Source organism: Sceloporus occidentalis, unplaced genomic scaffold (genome assembly GCF_023333645.1).
Source record: "Sceloporus occidentalis isolate IW3139 unplaced genomic scaffold, rSceOcc1.0.p SCAF_10, whole genome shotgun sequence".
In the NCBI taxonomy this organism is placed as follows: domain Eukaryota; kingdom Metazoa; phylum Chordata; class Lepidosauria; order Squamata; family Phrynosomatidae; genus Sceloporus; species Sceloporus occidentalis.
In genome coordinates this window covers 9,266,714-9,281,572 of record NW_028316990.1, presented here as the reverse complement: position 1 = coordinate 9,281,572, position 14,859 = coordinate 9,266,714, and the positions used below count along the sequence as shown (strand labels likewise).

The following is a 14,859-nucleotide window of genomic DNA, read 5'->3' as shown; positions in this document are numbered from 1 at the left end:
TATCAGTTGTCCCAGGTTAAGGAGGTTTTTTTTGGGCAGCCCTCCCCAAAATTAAATGGGTGCATTTAGGATGCAAGTGAACAACAGAGATTCAGCAACAGTGACCTGGGTGCAGCGGAATCAAAGCCGGCAAAAGATGACCACACTACAAAGGAGGCACACATTTTTATTCAGATACCAGCAACCAGGTGAAGGTGCAAACTGGCACCAAGGAGACTGACCTGAAAACTCAGAATCCGGCCGGTCCTTTCTCCCCTTGAGAAGCAGGAGAAGAAACAACGGCTCAAGCAATGTGGGTCAGTGAGGGGGCTTCCATTAACACCTCTGCAGAGATGTCCACCAACTGGGCACATAGCACCGCTCCTGTGACTGGCATCAAGCTCCTTCCAGCCTAGTCTCTAGTCTCATAACCCCAACGCCTCACCTTCTTGTCCCTTGTTTTCAAAGGGAGCCTGGGAGAGTCCATCCCATCCTCCACAAGTCACTCTATCAGTCCAGCAGCCCTTGGCATCTACATCTCCTCCCTGGTGCCAGGCTGCCGAGAGGGCTCTAGGATCAAAGGTTCTGCTTGCCAGCTGCCGGATTCATGCCGGGAGCTACCTAGCATCTTCTTAGTGGCAGTGACCAGGCGGGCGTAGCTCTCGGGGTCATAGGGGTGCCCCCCAGAATGGGTTGAGAGCAGGGGTAGGTGGTCCTGGCGGCCAGAGCGACGGCGGTGGTGGGAAGAACGGAAGAGTGGTGGGCGCCGCTGGTTCTCGCCGTCATGCAGAGAGTCCGGCAGGGGCTTCTGGTTGGTCTCCGGGAGGAGCATGATGCTGAGCACAGAGAGGATGGTGAAGGAGGCGAAGACCACGTGGTGAAGGAAAAAGCCCCGGCTGTTGTGGATGGCCATGAGCGGGGTGGCCAGGCAGCCCACCGAACTGGCCGCCAGGATGAGACCCAACCCGGCACCTCTGTGAAAGAGAAGAGAAGAAGGGGACTGGACGGCTGTGCCAAGAGAGGAGAAGAAGGTGGCATGTGGGTCAACTCCAACAACCTTTGCAAAGGGGAAATCTGGCCCTTTGACTCTCCATAGGTGACCTGTAAGCATTGCCAGGATGCTCAATGCCTTTCTGGGGGACTACAACTCCCAAAATCCATGGCAAACAAAGCCATGCCATGGTTGTCAATGCCATTTCCAAAGCTATCACTCCCAGAGGAGTGTATAGTCCACAAAGGAATATCCCCAAGCTCTGGGTCCTACCCTCTTAAGGACCCAAAATTAAATTCTCCTGTATTTGCACCAGATAAATTTAAATTATATCCATTTCTAGTATGGAGAAGACCCTGTTGTACCTGCCTGCAATGCAAAGGTTAAAGATGAGGAGCCTCTTTTAGGGACAAAAGTGACAGCGACCCTAGCTCTGCATTGACAAATCTGAAAAATACACAATCCCAGACTGTGGGAGACTGACTCACACGCCGCCCAGACTTGTCTTGCCAGTCTTTATGCCTTAACCTTTTGATTTTCTAAAACCTCAAGCTCTTTCCGTCTCCGGTTAGGAAGAGCTTTGTAAGTTTTTGTATAGTCTCGTTAATTAAAAATAAAGAAATAAACCGAAATGCACAACTGTATTGAGTTAGAGGGACAAGTTCACAGAATAAGGCATTTTTCCCTGTTGCCACCCACAACACAAACATCATGGACCCCTGCCCATGTTATATCAGTCACAATCCTCCAAACCGTTTGCACAACACTTTTGAGGCAGGAATCGGGGGCTGAGGGAGAAGATAGCGAACTGCTTCCCAGCTCTGGGAACTGGGGTAGGTAATAAGAATACAAATACAATCCAAATGCAGAAGAAGAATTTGCAGAACAAACTGACAGGTGGCTCGAGCAAGTAAGCCAAACTGCATGCACCAGGATTAGGCTAGTTTATTGAAACAAGCCAGAATCCTTACTGGTGTTTTACTAATGGGTAAGTATGTTAGGAAGGATTGAATTAGGGGAATTATACGAGAGGCGTGTCCTAACAATGCACGCAGCGGGATCGTGTCCCTATGTGTATACCAGAGGTCATCTAGTCCAACCCCAAAAGACAGAGACTTGGATGCCAAAGGAGGTGCAATTAAAATATGAACATTTATTAAAGCCACACAACAAAAGGGATCACACACACACACACACACACACACACACACTCAATGCTAAAGCAAGGGAGGGGTGAGTTCGGGAGTAAAGGAAAAGGATAGAGGCACCGTTGGGAATATTTACGTTCAAAGTCTTCTCCAAGGCGACGGACTGAGGGATGGTGGATGGTGAGACACGGCCGCGGGAACGAAAAGGGAAGCGGCCACAGCGGTGGCTAGAAGCAGAGTTCCGGCGGGCAAAGCTAACTAGAGGCCCGAAAAGACAGTGAGCTTGGCTTCGCTCAAGTGATTTCAGCAGAGCACAAGGCTCCAGGAACGCAAGCTCAGAGCGCAATGCTCTACAAGCAAGGAACTCAGGCTCGGAACTTACTGCTCGACAGGCCCAAGGAAGGGCTGGAAACGAGGTCCTTATATACCCCTAAACATAACCTCAGGCTATGGCAGCCTGGCGGACAAAAGGCTTGATGGCTTAGCTTTGTCTAAGCTGAAACTTACACAATAGATACACAAAGCATAGGTCTGGCCCTTTTTCAGGGGGAGCAAATATCTTGATGGTCGAACTGTTAATTTAATCACTGGCTCATTAACGTGGAAGTTATAGCTATTGTCTTCCTGCTTCAGGTAGCTTGCAAATCCGGTCTAGCAACTCCCAAAACTACTGCTGAAAGGTTTAAATCTACCTTTATCCTGTGACCATGCCTAGCAAGGGTTGCAGCTACGTGGTCTGATCGCTTTTGGGATAATGGCGGCTAGCGATGAGGTCAGTCAGGGGTCATGGCTTCAGACCGCATGGCACCCCAAATTTATATAAAACCATACTTGATAACATGTAGAAGTGGTTGGATGTTTGTGTCCAGTGCAAAATGTCTGCATTTGGTTCAGAACTGCAGAAACGAAGTGACACATGGATAAACATTGTGCATGAATGAACACTGAGCATTGGGTTGGCCTTTGCTGCCTTGCCTCAGTTGCACAATTGTTTCCCAACTTGGGGGTGGGTGTTAAATCTTCAACTGTGTCATCCTTGCAAGGACAAGTAAATGTTGTCGCTTTCTTTCCTTGTTGCAGGATTTCCCCTGCATTTGCACAATGCAAAGTATTTCAGGAAATTAAGTCTGTGCATGAAACACTGCTACCTGAGCGGAAAGCATATTTTCTATGCACAAAACAAAACATGCGCTTCTCTTGTGCAGAGAAAACTGCACACAAACCCTACTGCTGCATTAGTCTTCCTGATGGGGTTTTCCAAATGTCCAGAAACCTTGTCCTTAGCCTGGCAAAATTAAAAAATTCCCCCATCTTGGAATAAAGCTACAGTCACCCTTTTAGTCTAAGTTCTGGGGTATAGTTTTTGGCTATGTGAAAACACACACACGCACAGAAACACATGCGTACAAAGTGTGTCTGTCTTCAAGTTACCTGTCAACTTATGGCGATCCCATTAATCCCATAAGATTTTCTTAGGCAAGGAATCCTCAGAGGTGGTTTTGCCCTTCCTTTGAAATAGAGCCTACAGCACCTGGTATGTACTAACGGTCTCCCATCCTAGGACTAACCAAACCTGACCCTAATTCACTTCCAAAAGCAGACAGGATCTGGTGCCTTTGGGATATTTAGGCTACAAGGAGAGGTCAGATTGCAAATCCTCTCTTACCTGACCACAGTGGGCAGAACCTCGCTGGCAAAGAGGATGCTGAGGGCAGTGACCGCTTGCGAGGAGAGGATGCCCAGGACAGAGAGGGCCAGGACCAGCCAGGACTTCATGTCTAGGGAAAAGGGGCACAGAGGAGAAAGTCTGGGTAAGAAATAGGTCTGTCCATAGCTAAGTGATGCCCCGGCGGATCATATAATGCATGGGTGAACAACCTTCACCCGGACACATTGGCCACTCACCGAACTGTAACACTCATCCCATGCACCCCAATTTTTAAAGCTACCCAAAGAGACCTGAAAATATGGCACGCTTATATTATTTTTTATTTTATTTATTTATGCCAGAAGTGTGTTTTTTTAAATTAAAAAAATCATTAAAAAGCCCCTTCCCATCTCTTCTGTAAGTGAGCCATATTTAAACGTCTCTTGGGTAGTTTTGTGCCCAAGAGAAACCTTTTCTCCATCAGGGAGTAAACACGAATTCATCAGGGAGGACAGTATGGGTTACTCATTCATTTATTTTTAAAAGAGGTGTTTGCAACAATTGTTTTTGAGGTGCAGGCAAGATCCACGGCTGGCTCCAAAACAGCCTCAGAGAGAGCATGCTCTGACCACCTCTGATCTAATGCAATGCGCAGGCAGAAGAGTTTACATACTGTATAGGCTCTAGAAATTAGATTAAAAAATGGACCCAAAAAACCTGAGTCGACTTATGCACGGGTCAATATAAGTACAGTACTGTACTTTAGATCATATATATAATTATTTTATATATATCTATATAGACACACACACAATATATATATATATCTCAGTCATCCCCTGCTGAATGGCAAGAGTTTAATCTGCCCTGGAAGCACTGATCCCCTTCTACTCTCTCATCCATCCAGCCTTTAGTATGAGTGCAAATAGTTATGCCTGCTAACTATTTTTTGGCATTGTTTTCCTTTGCTTTGTCTTTTACATCCTTCATTACATAACCCTAAATTTTACCCTTGACTTATCCACGGGTCATACCAAAATCCCTAATTTTGGCTCCAATACCTGCCCTCGACTTAGACATGAGGTTGACTTACAGTAGAGTAGATACAGTATATTTATTTCGGTTGATGATCAGTAAAAAAAGGAATAAAATAGGATTGATTAAAAAAACAATGCAATACATTCCAATATTATACAGTTGGCCTTAGAATCATAGAATCATAGAATCGTAGAGTTGGAAGAGACCACTAGGGCCATCCAGTCCAACCCCCTGCCATGCAGGAAATCCAGATCAAAGCATCCCTGACAGATGGCCATCCAGCCTCTGTTTAAAGACCTTCCTTCTCCATGGCTTGAAAATATTCAATAAAAATATACATTCCAAAAAGCAAACCTTGATTTTGCCATTTTATATAAAGAGCACCGTTTTGCTGTGCTATTGTATTTAATGGGACTTGAATATCCACAGATTTTGTTATCCACTGGTGGTCCTGGAACCAACTCCCAGCGCATAACAAGGGCCTACTGTATAATGCATGCAGAAGAGGTGCTTATAGAGCCAACTGAGAGGAGGCTCAAGCAAGTAAGCCAAACTGCATATGCCAAGGTTAGGCAGAGTGGGGGGAGAAGGCTAACCTTGCCCTTATTCAAACACAGCATGGGCATGTGATGCACACAGGCAAACTATGTGTCCCAGATCCATTGCCATTGTGATACCCACATCCCATGACTCCTGGCATCCCTGTCTTTCTCTCCATCCCCGTCCTGCAGCCCCTTCCTTACATTGAGTCAAAGCCAGCAGGAGCAGCGAAGAAACGCCCGTCAGGATGGTGCTGAAGAGGAGGGCGGCTCGGCGTCCAAAGCGGTCGACCGTCAGGCAGAGGAAGAGGAGCGCCAATGCCTCGCTGACCGCCTGCAAGAAGTAGGGGAAGTAGAACCGAGGAGCATAGGGAGACAGGTTGCGGGTGAAAGAGTAGCGGATCCCACTCCCAATGAACCTGCAAGGATGCGAAGGAGGACATGGAGACCATAAGATGTGCTGCAGGTGAAACAAAGGCAATCGTTTGAGTGTTGAGACTAAAACTTTGGAGACCACATTTTGATTCTTCGCTCAGCATGAAACGCATTGGGTGACTTTGGGAAAGTCACACTCTCTCAGCCTCAGGGCAAGGCAATAGCAAACCTCCTCTGAACGACTCTTGCCAAGAAAACCCCATGATAGGTTCCCCTTAGGGTCACCATAATTTGGAAACGACTACAAGGCACACAACAAAAAGCCAGGGAAACCACACATTGTGGTTTACAGCAGCATTCAAGAGTACAAACCAAGTTAAGTGCGACAGCAATGCTGCTTTTTGGCTGTCATCCTGTTAAGCAGTTAGTTACAAATGCATAAGCCAGACTTGCACATTTGTAACTAAGTGCAACAGCATCCAAAATGGACAAAACAGAGGTACCTTTATGGGCTCAACCAAAATGCACAAAATCCATGTTGCAAGCTTTTAAAGCTCCACTGGCTTCATTTGGCAAAATTGTTAAAAATCATACAGAAGGGGGGGAAAGATGACAATGTTAGTAGTCCCAACCCTGCTTTTTGTCAAGATGTGGCTGTTTTAGGTTCAGGTGGTATTGGAGGGACATTTATGTAGGTAGGTTCCTTCTCCTTTTGGCCATGTGGGCAATGCTTTCCTTGCTTCATCCTTTACATCTTTAATTGCATGCCCCTAAATTTTACCCCTGACTTATCCACGGGTCATATCAAAATCCATAATTTTGGCCCCAAAATCTGCCCTTGACTTATACATGAGGTTGACAGATAGTCGAGTATATATGGTACAGCTTTGATGCAGATCTCCATCTTCATCTTTATTTATGCATCTCTTTCCTGAAGAATGGGACTCTGGGTGGATTACAAATTAAAATGATCATAATGCGGTTGCTTGCGAACCACTTTGGGGGAGAAATGTGTAAGTGAAGAAGGAAGGGAGGTTGCCAACATAGATGAACATCACCACCCCAATCCCTGTCTGTGGACTCCCCCATTCATTCCCTGCCCAAGTTGGGCTCTTACGCAGTGAAGCCAAGGATGAGGCTGTTCTTCCACACAACCCGAGTACGGAAGATTTGGCAGACGCTGTAGTATTTTGGCCGGGGGACCCCTTCGGACAAGTTGCCCAGTTCTGGGGAGAGAAAAAGGCCATTGTTACCCTGAGCCAAAACACACATGTTTGCGCTCAACCAGAAAGGCACTTTCAGCATGGCATCCAGTGTGGCTTAGTGGTTTGTGTGTTGGACTACAACAGGGTTCGATTACTAGCCAAGTAACTTTGAGCAAGTCATATTCACTTAGCTAAAAGACCATGGCAAACCTCCTCTGAGCAAATTTTGGCATAAAAAAAACCATGGTAGGTTCTCCTTAGGATTGCCAGAAGTCAGAAGTGACTCGAAGGCGCACAGCAACATTACCATTACATTCAGTGATATACCAGAATTATGAGGAATTATGAATAACATTACAGTGGGACCTTGTTACCCGCTGGGGTTTCGTTCCAGGATCCCCCATGGACACCAGAATCCATGGATGCTCAAGTCCCATTAAATATAATGGCAGAGCAAATGGTGTCCCTTATATAAAATGGAAAAATCAAGGTTTGATATTTGGAATGTACACTTTTTTGGAATATTTTCAAGCCACGGATGCTTGAATCCATGGATAAAAAAATATCCGTGGATAAGGGCAGGGAGCGACTGCAGTACGAAAAACATTACCAAGGATTCTGGATGGTGTGGCATGGGAGGTGGTCAATATGGAGGAGATGACCCCAAGAGTTACCGCATCGAGTGATGCCAGCCCTAGTGACACCACTGTCCCACGCCAGTCAGGCAGTGAACCCACTCCAGGTTTTGGACCGATTTCAAGGCCCACTCCAAAGTGCTGAAACTATTTTTCAGCACCTTTAAATGCCCAGGTTAAACATGGAATGGATTCACTACTCCACTGTCATGTGGCTAGGACCGATCCTTGACCCATCCCTTCCAAGATCTCACCTGCAAACAGAGCGTCTAAGTCATCCTCCGAACGGATGCCGTTGCTGTCAGCCAAGCTGCGCAAAACCTTCCTGCCTTCCTCCAGCTGCTGAGTGGCCAAGAGCCAGCGGACGGACTCTGGAGACAGGGAACGGCACCTGGGCATAAACACAAACACAACATACGCACACATAAGGGACTCCTTACACGGCGGAGGAGTTTGTGGGAGATCTGGCATCAAAGGCAAAATAACCAATATTCATGTATTTTATTTATGCATCTTATGTTGTAACCCACCTCGATCCTTTGGGAGAGGCAGGATATAAATTAAACTTTATTATTATTATTATTATTATTATTATTATTATTATTATTCAAGCCAATAGGTCTTAAATATCAGCAGATTTCCGTTTTTGCAGCGGGATCCAGACTGGATCCCTGCAAAAAGGGAGGGTGACTGTATACAGTATTGTTGTATATGTGTGTGTGTGTGTATGTATATATATATATATATATATATATATATATATATATATATATATATATATACACACACACACACACACACACACACGAGACATATAAACCCAAAAAGTAAACCTTAATTTTGCCATTTTACAACTGGCCCTCCATATCCACGGATTATTAATCCATGGATTCAACCAGTGTTTTGGAGCATTTAAACAGTTTCAAAAATATTTTCAAGCTGTGGATGCTTGAATCCGTGGGACCTCTGGGTCCAAGCTGCGTTTAACCATCCGCACTTTGCCCCCATTGCCACCAGCTGGCATTGCATAAGTCCCTAGAATGCCATTGAAAAGATCTGTGCGATGTTTGCAAGGCCTGGGTCGAGTGCGCTTACTCTCTTCAGTCCTTGAGCGTAAAGGGCCCCGTCCTGGAGGTGCTCCACTGGAGAGGGTTTGCTCAGCGCCACTTGAATGCATTGAACCCAGTGATGGAGATGTCTCATCCACAGGGTCACCATGATTTGGGGATATCTCAAGGGCCACAAACAACAAACTCACCAGCAGCAGATGGCCACCAGGGCCAGGGCCAGCGTGACCATCCCTTGCAGGAGACGCCATTCCTTGCAGGCCACGGCCAGACCGGGCAAGAGCAGCTCTCCGGCCACCCAGAAGAAGCCAGCGCTCATGCTGACCGTCAGGCGCTGTGGAGGATCGCACAGCTCCAGCCCTAAAGGAAAAGCCCCAGGAACAAAGAGGGAAAACTTCAAAACCACAGGGCAAATAAAAAAGGATTTTTGCCTCTGGGGTTTGTGCGGAAAGAATGGAGTTGTTTAAAAACATTGGAAAAATTGCAGCACAAGCTCAAAAAACCCCCCAAAACACACAATTAGACAATTCAAACACTTAAAAACATTAAAATGTAAAGTTTAAAACTCTTTACAACAGCATCCCTGTCACCTCTCCAGGAATCTCCAGGTCCTCCAGTCCAACTCTATGGTCAACATCTGCCAGAACATTGAACATAGAGTCATGCTGGAGGATCTACAAATGCCTAGAGAAGTGTTTGGCCCTTGAAAGCTGCTTCCAGTTCTATGATTCTGTGTATTCCTGCATAGAAGAATGGCGTTGGGCTGTATGGCCCTTGGACACCTCTTCCAATTCGATGATGATTGATGATGATGATGATGATGATGATAGATTTTATTTACCTCCTGCCTTTCCAAAAAGATCAAGGCGGGTTACAGAAAATACATAAACAAATACAGACATGTAAACAACTAAAAATTACATCTCCCCTTATCCCTTACCTTAACTAAAACACCAACACTATAAATACGAATTAAAATTAATTTAAACGATTCTGTGTATTCCTGCATGGCAGAAAGGGGCTGGATTGGATGGCCTTTGGAGGTCTCTTCCAATTCTGTGATTCTGTGTATTCCTGAACGGCAGAAGGAGGTTGGACTGGCTGACCCTTGGGGTCTCTTCTAACTTTGGGACTCTACTTTATTGCTGGTAACGGACTTTAAATTTTGCTCTCCTTGTCCCCACGCGGCCAAGAGACCCCTCCAGAACAAATGAACCACACCAGAACTACAATGTAGGCCCATGACTCTACCGCCCATCATCCCTTTTTTCCTCCTTGGGGTGCTACTCACTTGCAACGTAGAGGGAGAGGAAGGCACCCGCCAGCACTGCACCAAAGAGCAGATGCGCCAGAGCAAACATCACATAATTCAGCGCCAGGGAGACGGCGATGCCCAGCGGGACGGAGAGCATCAGAGAGAAGACGAAGGTGGTCCGGCGGCCAAGTCTGGGGGGAAGAAATGGAGGGTCAGCAAGACAGACGGCCGGGCTGCGCATACATATGCTTTAAGATTTGGGTAATTAATATTTAGTGTATGAACAGTAGGTACACTCATCCCTCCATATTTGCGGCTTTTATATTTGCCGATTTGATTATTCACGGATTTGATTGACATGTTCTCTCTAGGAATATCTAGGTCCTCCTCCAGTGCAACTCTGTGGTCAACTTTAACTAAAAGTTGCACTGAAAGGCATCCTAGAGATTCCTAGAGAGAACACTCTACTAGGCCTTTGTAGTTCCTCCATTGCAGTTCTATGATCAATTTCTGACAGATGTTGACCACAGAGTTGCATTGGAGGACCTAGAGATTCCTAGAGAGGTGTCCTCTCAGGTAAAAACATGGTGTTTTTGTTATTTGTGGTTTTTCCATGTTCATGGTGGGGGTCTTGTGCCCCTAACCCCAGCGAATACGGAGGGACAAGTGTACAAGTAAGCAAATATTATTACTGTACTATGCTTTATTTATATAGCGAAGTAAATTAAATTTGTAAGTCACCTTGAGTCCCTGAACTGGGAGGAAGGCGGGGTATAAATAAACATAAACATAATAATAATTTGTTCAGAGGTTAATGAATGACAAGGAATGAGTTAACTAATCTTGAAACACAACATTCTCCGTTCACCCGGCTATTGAAGACCATTTGGGGGTTCAACAAACCCCGCAAAGACTGATTTCCAGTCCAAGGAGCAGAGGACTCAAACACAATATGATTCAGGGAATTTTGCAAATTAGATTTCAATTGAAGCCAGAAATATACCTACTGAATATGCTAAATATACTACCCCCGGATTTAGAAAGCAAACGGTGGAGAATGCTACTGTACATGATTTCAGCAGCAAGAATAGCACCATTTTGGGGAGAAGCCGAACTCCCAACGACAGATAGCGGGTCAATGAAAGTATTGGATATGCAAGAGATGGTCAGACTGAACTCGTGGTTAAATCATACGGACATAGAAAAAAATAGAGGATGAATGGTTTCCGCTAACAGAATATTGCAATGACAAAGCGAGTTAGAGAAATAAGGAAAGAAGACATTATTATAAGGTAGAATATGAGAAAGATAAACAGTGGTTGAAATGTGGAATGGCGTCGAGGAAATCTTGATGGAAATTTTGATTTGGAGAAACAAAAGAGAAAGAAAGCATACTTTGGAAGCATAGGACTTATTGTCAAGGAAACTGGGGAAGTCTAGTAGATAAGGATAATGATAACACTGAATTATAGAAGATATTAGAAATGTTATTATAATGATTAGGTTTATAAGAGTGTAGTAGTAATGTAGTAAATTATGCGATTGTAATAAGTGAATAGAGGATTTGTATTTTATCAGAGGACTGTCAGAAAGACTTTGGACTCCTACCAAGGAAATCCCTGCCAGATGCTGACGGAGAAGGCTTACCTGTCGCAGGTGGATCCGAAGGCCAGGAAGCCAAGGAGCCATCCTAGGAGGAAAGTAGCTTCTTCCAGTGGCACCTTCCAGCGGTTGGAGCAAACCAAGTCCCACTGCGGAGTCGGGGAGAGAAAAGGAAGGCTGTGAGATGCAGGCGGATCCAAATCAGACCTCAAAACCCGGGGTGGAAATCTCCAGATGTGGCCGGACTGCAACTCCCAACAGCCCCATGTCATATAGGTAATGGTGGGGGTTGGCAACCCTACTGTTGTTGTTCTTGTTATTATTGTGATTTTTATGCCTGTGTTCTAGAAGCGTCTCTTCCTGGCGTTTCACCACTTCAACCCAAACATCCAATTCACAATGGAAAAAGAAAAGGGAGGCCATTCTTAGATGTCCTGGTCATCCGCAAAATGAACCAATGGTTGGGCCACACAGAAAACCTACACACAAGGACAGATACCTGCACAAGGAAGAAGCCCAATAAAAACACTGGTAGACTGGGCAAAAAGGATCTGTGAACCCCACTTTTCCTGGAAGATGAAGTGAAGCCCCTGGACTGGGCTCTACAGGCAAATGCTTATTCCAGCTCAGACCCAGGAAAACCCACTGAAACGCTGGACCAGGGCAACAACTGTCAGGTCCGGATGCCCAGGGAAGCCACCAGACTCCACAAACCCCTGGACAACAACTCCGACAGGAAAGAAGAAACCCTGAAAGTGAACAAGGTTTGGCTCCCAGTCCTGAAAAAGACCAAAAGCAAGCCCCAGCAAATGCAAAGGAAAAGCACCCAGGGTTAATGGGGTTTCCATCCCAGCAGACCATGGATCATTACGTCAATAGACACTCTATAGGCCTTGCCATTCAGCAGCAGAACAACGCACAGATTAACATGGCTTCCTCTCAACCAACAGTATATAGACCCCACTCTCTTCCATGCCAGCGTTCTCTGAAGATGCCAGCCACAGATGCTGGCGAAACGTCGGGAATAAACTCTTCCAGAACACGGCCTCAGAGCCCGAAAACCCCACACAAATGTATTCCTGTTTGGTAGGTTTTGGGTTGGATCTGTCCTCCAGGTGTTTTTGGACTTGGCCAAGGGTTGGGAATCCTGGGGGCTGAAGTCCCAAGGGCCCGGAGGACCAAAGTGTGGGACCCACTAGAGATGAGCGTGGGTTCTCCATCTGGGGGAACTCTGCCCATGCCCAAAGCAGACCTCATCCTCCACCCCCGGAAACCCCCCTTTGTTGTCCCTGACCTGAGTGACCACCGTTGACCACAGTCCGGCCTCGGGCAGCGCATACTCCCAGCCCCAGGGGCAAGGGGCGGCGGAGGCGTTGGGGGCGCCCCCTGGCAGCAGGGGTCGGTAGAGCAGGCAGGGTCCTCGAGCAGAGGCATTTTGGGGGTCGGCACTGGGGGGGTCCGTTCGGCAATGGTGGGGCGGGGAGGCGGCCAGGAAGAGCCCCCCAGCAAAGGCCAGGGCCAGAGGCAGATTGGGGACCCAAGAGGCGGCCAAGAGATGCCAGCAGCGCCCCAAGACCCCTGAGAGAGACCTTAGAGGAGCCCCTTCTATGGCCATGGAGGAAGAGGAGGAAGGCAAAGAGGAAGGAGAGGAAGAGGAGGAGGAAGGAGAGGATGGAAGGAGAAGATGAAGGAAGAAGAAGAAAAAGAGGAGGAGGAGGGAGAGCAGAAAGAGAAGAAGGAGAGGGGAGTAAGGAGAGAAGGAGGAGAGGAAGGAAGAGAAAAGAAGAGGGGATAGAGGTGGGAAGGAGGAGGAAGAAGAGGAGGAATAAGAAGGAGGAGGAGGAGGGTGAGGGAAGAGGAAGAGAAAGAAAAGGAAGGAGAGAGGGAAGGAGAGGAGGAAGAGGAGGAAAAAGATGGCAGATGGGAGGAAGAAGAGGAAGATAATAAGAAGAGGAGGAAGAAGAGGAGGAAGAAGATGAGGAAGAAGAGAGCGAGGAAGGAGAGAAGGATGAGGATGGACGACGAGGAAGAAGAGAGGGAAGAAGAAGAAAGAAAGGAGGAGGAAGGAGAGGAAGAGGGGCAGAGGGAGAGTCAAGAAAAGAAGAGTAAGAGGAGGGAAGGAGAAGAAAGGAGGAGAAAAGAGGAGGAGGAAGAGGAAGGTGAAGAGGAGGAGAAAGAAGAGGAGGGAAGGAAAGAGGGGAAAAAGGGGGAGAAGAAAAGAAGAGGAAGAGGGGGAGGAAGAAAAGGAGGGAAAAGCTGAGGAAGGAGAAAAGGAGGAGGAGGAGGAGGAGGAGGAGGAAGGGCTGGCTGCCTGGTTGTCCGGAGGAGGAGTCCCTGGAGGGCGAGGGGGTCTCTCTTCCTTCCTTCCTTCCTTCCTTCCGTGGGTGGAGGAGGCCAAGGGCTGGCGTCCTAATCCGGGACGATCCCGCCTCCTTCCTTCCTTAATTCTCAGGTGCGGAAAGGGCGGCAGGTAAGGCAGCAACAGAGCCTCCTCCTTCTCCTCCCAAAGCCCTTCCTTCCTTCCAAGGCCAAGGCAGGGCTGCTGGTTTGAAGGTGCCTCCTCCTCCTCCTCCTCCTCCTGGCCCTGAGGCTGAGAGAGTGTGCCTTTGGCCCAAGGTCGCCCAGGGGATTCGAACCCGGGTCCCCAGGGCAGCAGTGCCAGAAAGGACTCCAAGGCACACAATAGCAGCAGCCCTGCTGTCCCTTGGCAAGGCCTGGGTTTGCACCTGAGGCTCTGCTCCATCCCTCACACCTGGCTCCTCCTGGAATGGGGCTTTCTGGGCTGAAGAGCCATTGGGGGGTTCAGCTAAACGTCTTCTTGGGAGCATGGCTTTCCATGGCTTGCCTTTTCCCGGCACTGTTTCTAAATGGATGGTGTTTTAGATGCACAGACATTTCTCTATGGCCAAGGCCTTAGAATCATAGAATCCTAGAATCCTAGAGTTGGAAGAGACCCCAAGAAGGGCCCTGATCCAGTCCAACCCCTTTCTTCTGCCATGCAGGAAATCTCAATCAAAGCATCCCCATTGAGAGACGGCCATCCAGCCTCTGTTTAAAGACCTCCAAGGAAGGAGACTCCACTACACTCCGAGGGATTTTGTTCCACTGTGGAAGAGTCCTTACTCTCAGGGAGTTCCTCTGAATGTTGAGGTGAATCTCTTTTCCTGGAGCTTGCATCCATTGCTCCATTGGGTCCTGTTCTCTGGAGCAGCAGAAAACAAGCTTGCTCCCTCCTCAATATGGCATCCCTTCAAGTATTTAAACAGGGCTATCATATCACCTCTTAACCTTCTCTTCTCCAGGCTAAACAACCCCAGCTCCCTAAGTCATTCCTCATGGGGCATGGTTTCCAGACCCTTCACCATTTTAGTTGCCCT

The 14,859-nt window shown here is 47.3% G+C and overlaps 1 protein-coding gene across 1 annotated transcript; it reads right to left on the bottom strand.

Moving 5' to 3' along the window:
* Positions 1 to 47: 47 nt before the first annotated feature.
* Positions 48 to 13,097, bottom strand: SLC22A31 (solute carrier family 22 member 31). Its single transcript, XM_089540787.1, has 9 exons — positions 12,777 to 13,097; positions 11,528 to 11,631; positions 9,917 to 10,071; positions 8,817 to 8,985; positions 7,813 to 7,949; positions 6,836 to 6,944; positions 5,548 to 5,762; positions 3,785 to 3,896; positions 48 to 953 (listed from the first exon to the last, which is right to left on the bottom strand). Exons 1-9 carry the CDS (start codon positions 13,095 to 13,097, stop codon positions 512 to 514), a joined length of 1,764 nt encoding a protein of 587 aa, XP_089396913.1. The 3' UTR covers positions 48 to 511.
* Positions 13,098 to 14,859: the final 1,762 nt, after the last annotated feature.

Excerpts from the sequence above, each read along its gene's own strand:
- SLC22A31 (XM_089540787.1), bottom strand. The coding sequence starts at position 13,097 with ATGGCCATAGAAGGGGCTCCTCTAAGGTCTCTCTCAGGGGTCTTGGGG. Across the intron at positions 10,072-11,527 it reads TTCGGATCCACCTGCGACAG|ACTTGGCCGCCGGACCACCT; the intron begins GTAAGCCTTCTC and ends TCTTCCCCCCAG. Across the intron at positions 7,950-8,816 it reads CTGGTGGCCATCTGCTGCTG|GTGCCGTTCCCTGTCTCCAG; the intron begins GTGAGTTTGTTG and ends GTTTATGCCCAG.